This window comes from Engystomops pustulosus, chromosome 8, assembly GCF_040894005.1.
Source record: "Engystomops pustulosus chromosome 8, aEngPut4.maternal, whole genome shotgun sequence".
Classification (NCBI taxonomy): Eukaryota; Metazoa; Chordata; class Amphibia; order Anura; family Leptodactylidae; genus Engystomops; species Engystomops pustulosus.
Window position 1 is genome coordinate 27427501 of NC_092418.1, and position 3145 is coordinate 27430645.

Sequence of the window (3145 nt, forward strand, 5' to 3'; positions counted from 1 at the left end):
GTGCCAGTAATCCTGAATCTGGCGCCCCCTGCACACTACACAGGTAACTGCACCTAGTGCAGTTTGCACTAGTTTTAATAAATGTGGGGCATCTAGGGTCTGCACACAGCACAACATTAAGTAGGATACACCTGTAGGTTGTTACAATCCTAGAATATAAATCCAGGATGCTGCTACTAAAAATTACACATAAGTGTGATAACACAGCCCTCCAGGACCAATACAGTACCGAGGTCTATTTCACACCGCCGAGTTCACTGTGTAAAACATGGTCCGTTGAATTTACCCCAATCAATTGACCTAAATTTCGCTTGTAATCCTGGTACAGCGGACACACACAGGAAGGTGTGAAAGTTCTAACACATCACAAAACTGTAGGGACAAAACTGCTGATAGTTTTCTTTTAACTTGCAGAAGGGGTTCACATATTTTTCTGCCTCTTTAAAAAAAATTTAAATACATTTATGTGGCCACTATGACATCACTGCACTCAGGAAACATGTGATACACTCATGATAGCCCCCACCTCAGTGGTTGTTCTATAGTGACATCACTTGCACTTATGACATCACGAGGCTATAAATACGCGGAACGCGGCCACACATTCTCAGGCTCCATATTGGATCTGTTTCCTGCTGGATCTTGTCCTAGGAGTGCGATTTTAGAAAAGACTTTGGGTTTTTTGGGGAATTGGGTATCTGGGGGAAGGAGAGGAGTAGGAGATTCGGTGACACCACATCTCACCAGAGATGTCGTCCCCTTCAGGGGAAAAGGGGGAAGACATGAAGAGGAAGAGGGAGACGGAAGAGAACGATCTACCTAAAAATAAATCCATCAAAATTAGTGATGAAGAACCGAACATCTGCGGACAGGCCTCAAACCCTGGAGGATCTAAAAACCACAGATCCCTGTCTGACCAAAACCAAGTTCCCTCCAACCATTCCTCTGGAGGCCAGAAGAGGAAACTGGAAGAGGAGGAGGAAGAGGCCAACAAAAAATGTAAGCTGGATGACAATGGAGCTGCCACCCCTATAAGCACCATCGCTCCCCTTGGACTGGCACGCTTTAATTTCATCAAAGAACTTGGCAGAGGAGGTTTTGGCTTTGTGTTCCTGGCATCAGCTAAAGATAAAAACAGCAATGTGGCCATTAAAGTGCTCAAAAAATTCAATAAAGAAAAAATCCAGCTGGAGAAGAGGGTGCTGCAGCACGTAGCCGGAAATCCCTACATATGCCGCTTATTTGCCACCTTCCAGACACCATCATTTGCATTTCTGGTTATGGAGCTCCTCCCTGGTGGCGACCTCGAGAGACTACTGGAGGCAGAGGGACCCCTTGATGTCAAGACCACCGCCCTGTGTACAGCCGAAATCATCTGCGGTCTGCAACACATGCACAAGCTTGGCGTAATCCATCGGGACATAAAAACAAAGAACATCACCATCGATCACCAGGGGCACATAAGGATATGTGATTTTGGAGTGGCAGTAGAGAACATGTTCAGGGGCAAAACCACCTTTGGAGGTGCTGGAACCGCCTATTATAAATCCCCAGAAATGATCACCGGTGGCCCCGTTGGTTCCTCTTCCGATTGGTGGTCGTTCGGAGTTTTGCTGTTCCGGCTACTTACCAATGAATACCCATTTGGAACATGCAGGACAATGCGGCAACTTAAGGATGTGGTTGTGGCAGGAGATCCCAGATTCCCAGACAATTTCACCACCGACACCAAGGACATAATAACGAACCTGCTCAGCAAACAGCAACTCAAGCGTCTGGGATATTGTGGAGACATCCGCCAGCACCCATTTTATGCTGAAATAGACTGGGAGAGAGTAGAGGCAAAGGCCACAGATCCTCCTTTTCCACCCTGGATGGACACCAGCCCTCCCGTCAGCCTGCCCTCCGACCTGCCCTTCTTACAGGACCAAGAAGGTGACCGCTGTCCTCCTGAAGCCAAGACCATCCCGGACTTCTCCTATGAAGATCCTGACTGGCTCCTCCACCAAGAGAGCTAAATCTTATATACCTCCGACCACCGAGTGTTATATGGCGCCCCATATGTCATCAGCGGCAGCGCCACTATCACCCCCATCATCACCTTCCCTCATCATCACCATCCCCCATCATCACCTTCTCTAATCATCACTCCCAATATTGATCCAATAAATTGATGGCGTCGCCTTCATGAGGAGCCACCTCATCATCCCCGGCTTCATCACTACAGTCATCACCATGGAGGTACAGTGCTCTATCATGTACACTGCTTTATATTCTGTGTTACCTGCTTGTATATTTGTGCACTTCTGTGTCTCTCATTAGTAGTTGCCCATAGTAACAATGATATGTCAGCACAGAGCACAGCAGGGTTAGCGCTGTGCTCATCACTATAGTCCTGTAACCTGTGGTAATGGTCCCTCTTCATAGTGATTCTGGGATTTCGGGTGTAATGTCCCCTCATACAATCTTGTAGTGATGCAGTTTTCTCTCTTTCCGTCTTCCTGCAGTCTCCGGGATCCTCCGGCTCTTCCCGCTCACAGCACCGCGATTCCTGCCGTCTGCAGCCATGATAATAGGAGGAGCACAGAGACCCCGGTCATACAGCGGCATCACCCCAACCTCTCCTGCTAGGAGTATACTGGGTCATAATAAACGCTTCTCATTTATTTATTCATCACTCATGTCTGATGTCTGGAATATTCCTGATGTGATGAGCGGCTGTGTGTGTGTTATAGGGGGGACATGCTGCGGCTATGGGGGCTCATGAGATACTGGGGATCAGCACTGAACCCCCTCCCAGGGCCGGACAAGGTATTTTGGTGCACTAGGTAGTCAAGACAAATGGTTCCCCCCTTTGTTTAGCTTCAGGGTGATGCATACGTGGCGTGTTGAACCCGTTTTTGATCCGTTTTTAAGCAGTCAGTAAAAAAAACGCATCTGTTTTTGACCAGTTTTAATTAAGATAATTGGTAAAACCTGTCAAAAACGGATGCGTTTTTTAACAGACTACTTAAAAACGGACAAAAAGCAGGTTCAAAACGCCATGTGTGGCATCACCCTCAGGGTCCCAGAAACATGGAGCACATGATTTAGGATGGGGCTCCCAGCTCGGCAGCTGATGTGGGGCCCCCTCCCACACACAAAG

At 47.8% G+C, this 3145-nt stretch overlaps 1 protein-coding gene across 1 annotated transcript; it reads left to right on the plus strand.

Moving 5' to 3' along the window:
• The first annotated feature begins 582 nt into the window (after positions 1-582).
• On the plus strand, positions 583-2677 carry LOC140075008 (protein kinase C delta type-like). Its single transcript, XM_072120425.1, has 2 exons — positions 583-2241; positions 2508-2677. The coding sequence occupies exon 1, from the start codon at positions 750-752 to the stop codon at positions 2016-2018; it is 1269 nt and encodes a 422-aa protein (XP_071976526.1). The 5' UTR covers positions 583-749; the 3' UTR covers positions 2019-2241; positions 2508-2677.
• Positions 2678-3145: the final 468 nt, after the last annotated feature.

Coding starts and splice junctions, on each gene's coding strand:
- LOC140075008 (XM_072120425.1), top strand. CDS start 750: ATGTCGTCCCCTTCAGGGGAAAAGGGGGAAGACATGAAGAGGAAGAGG.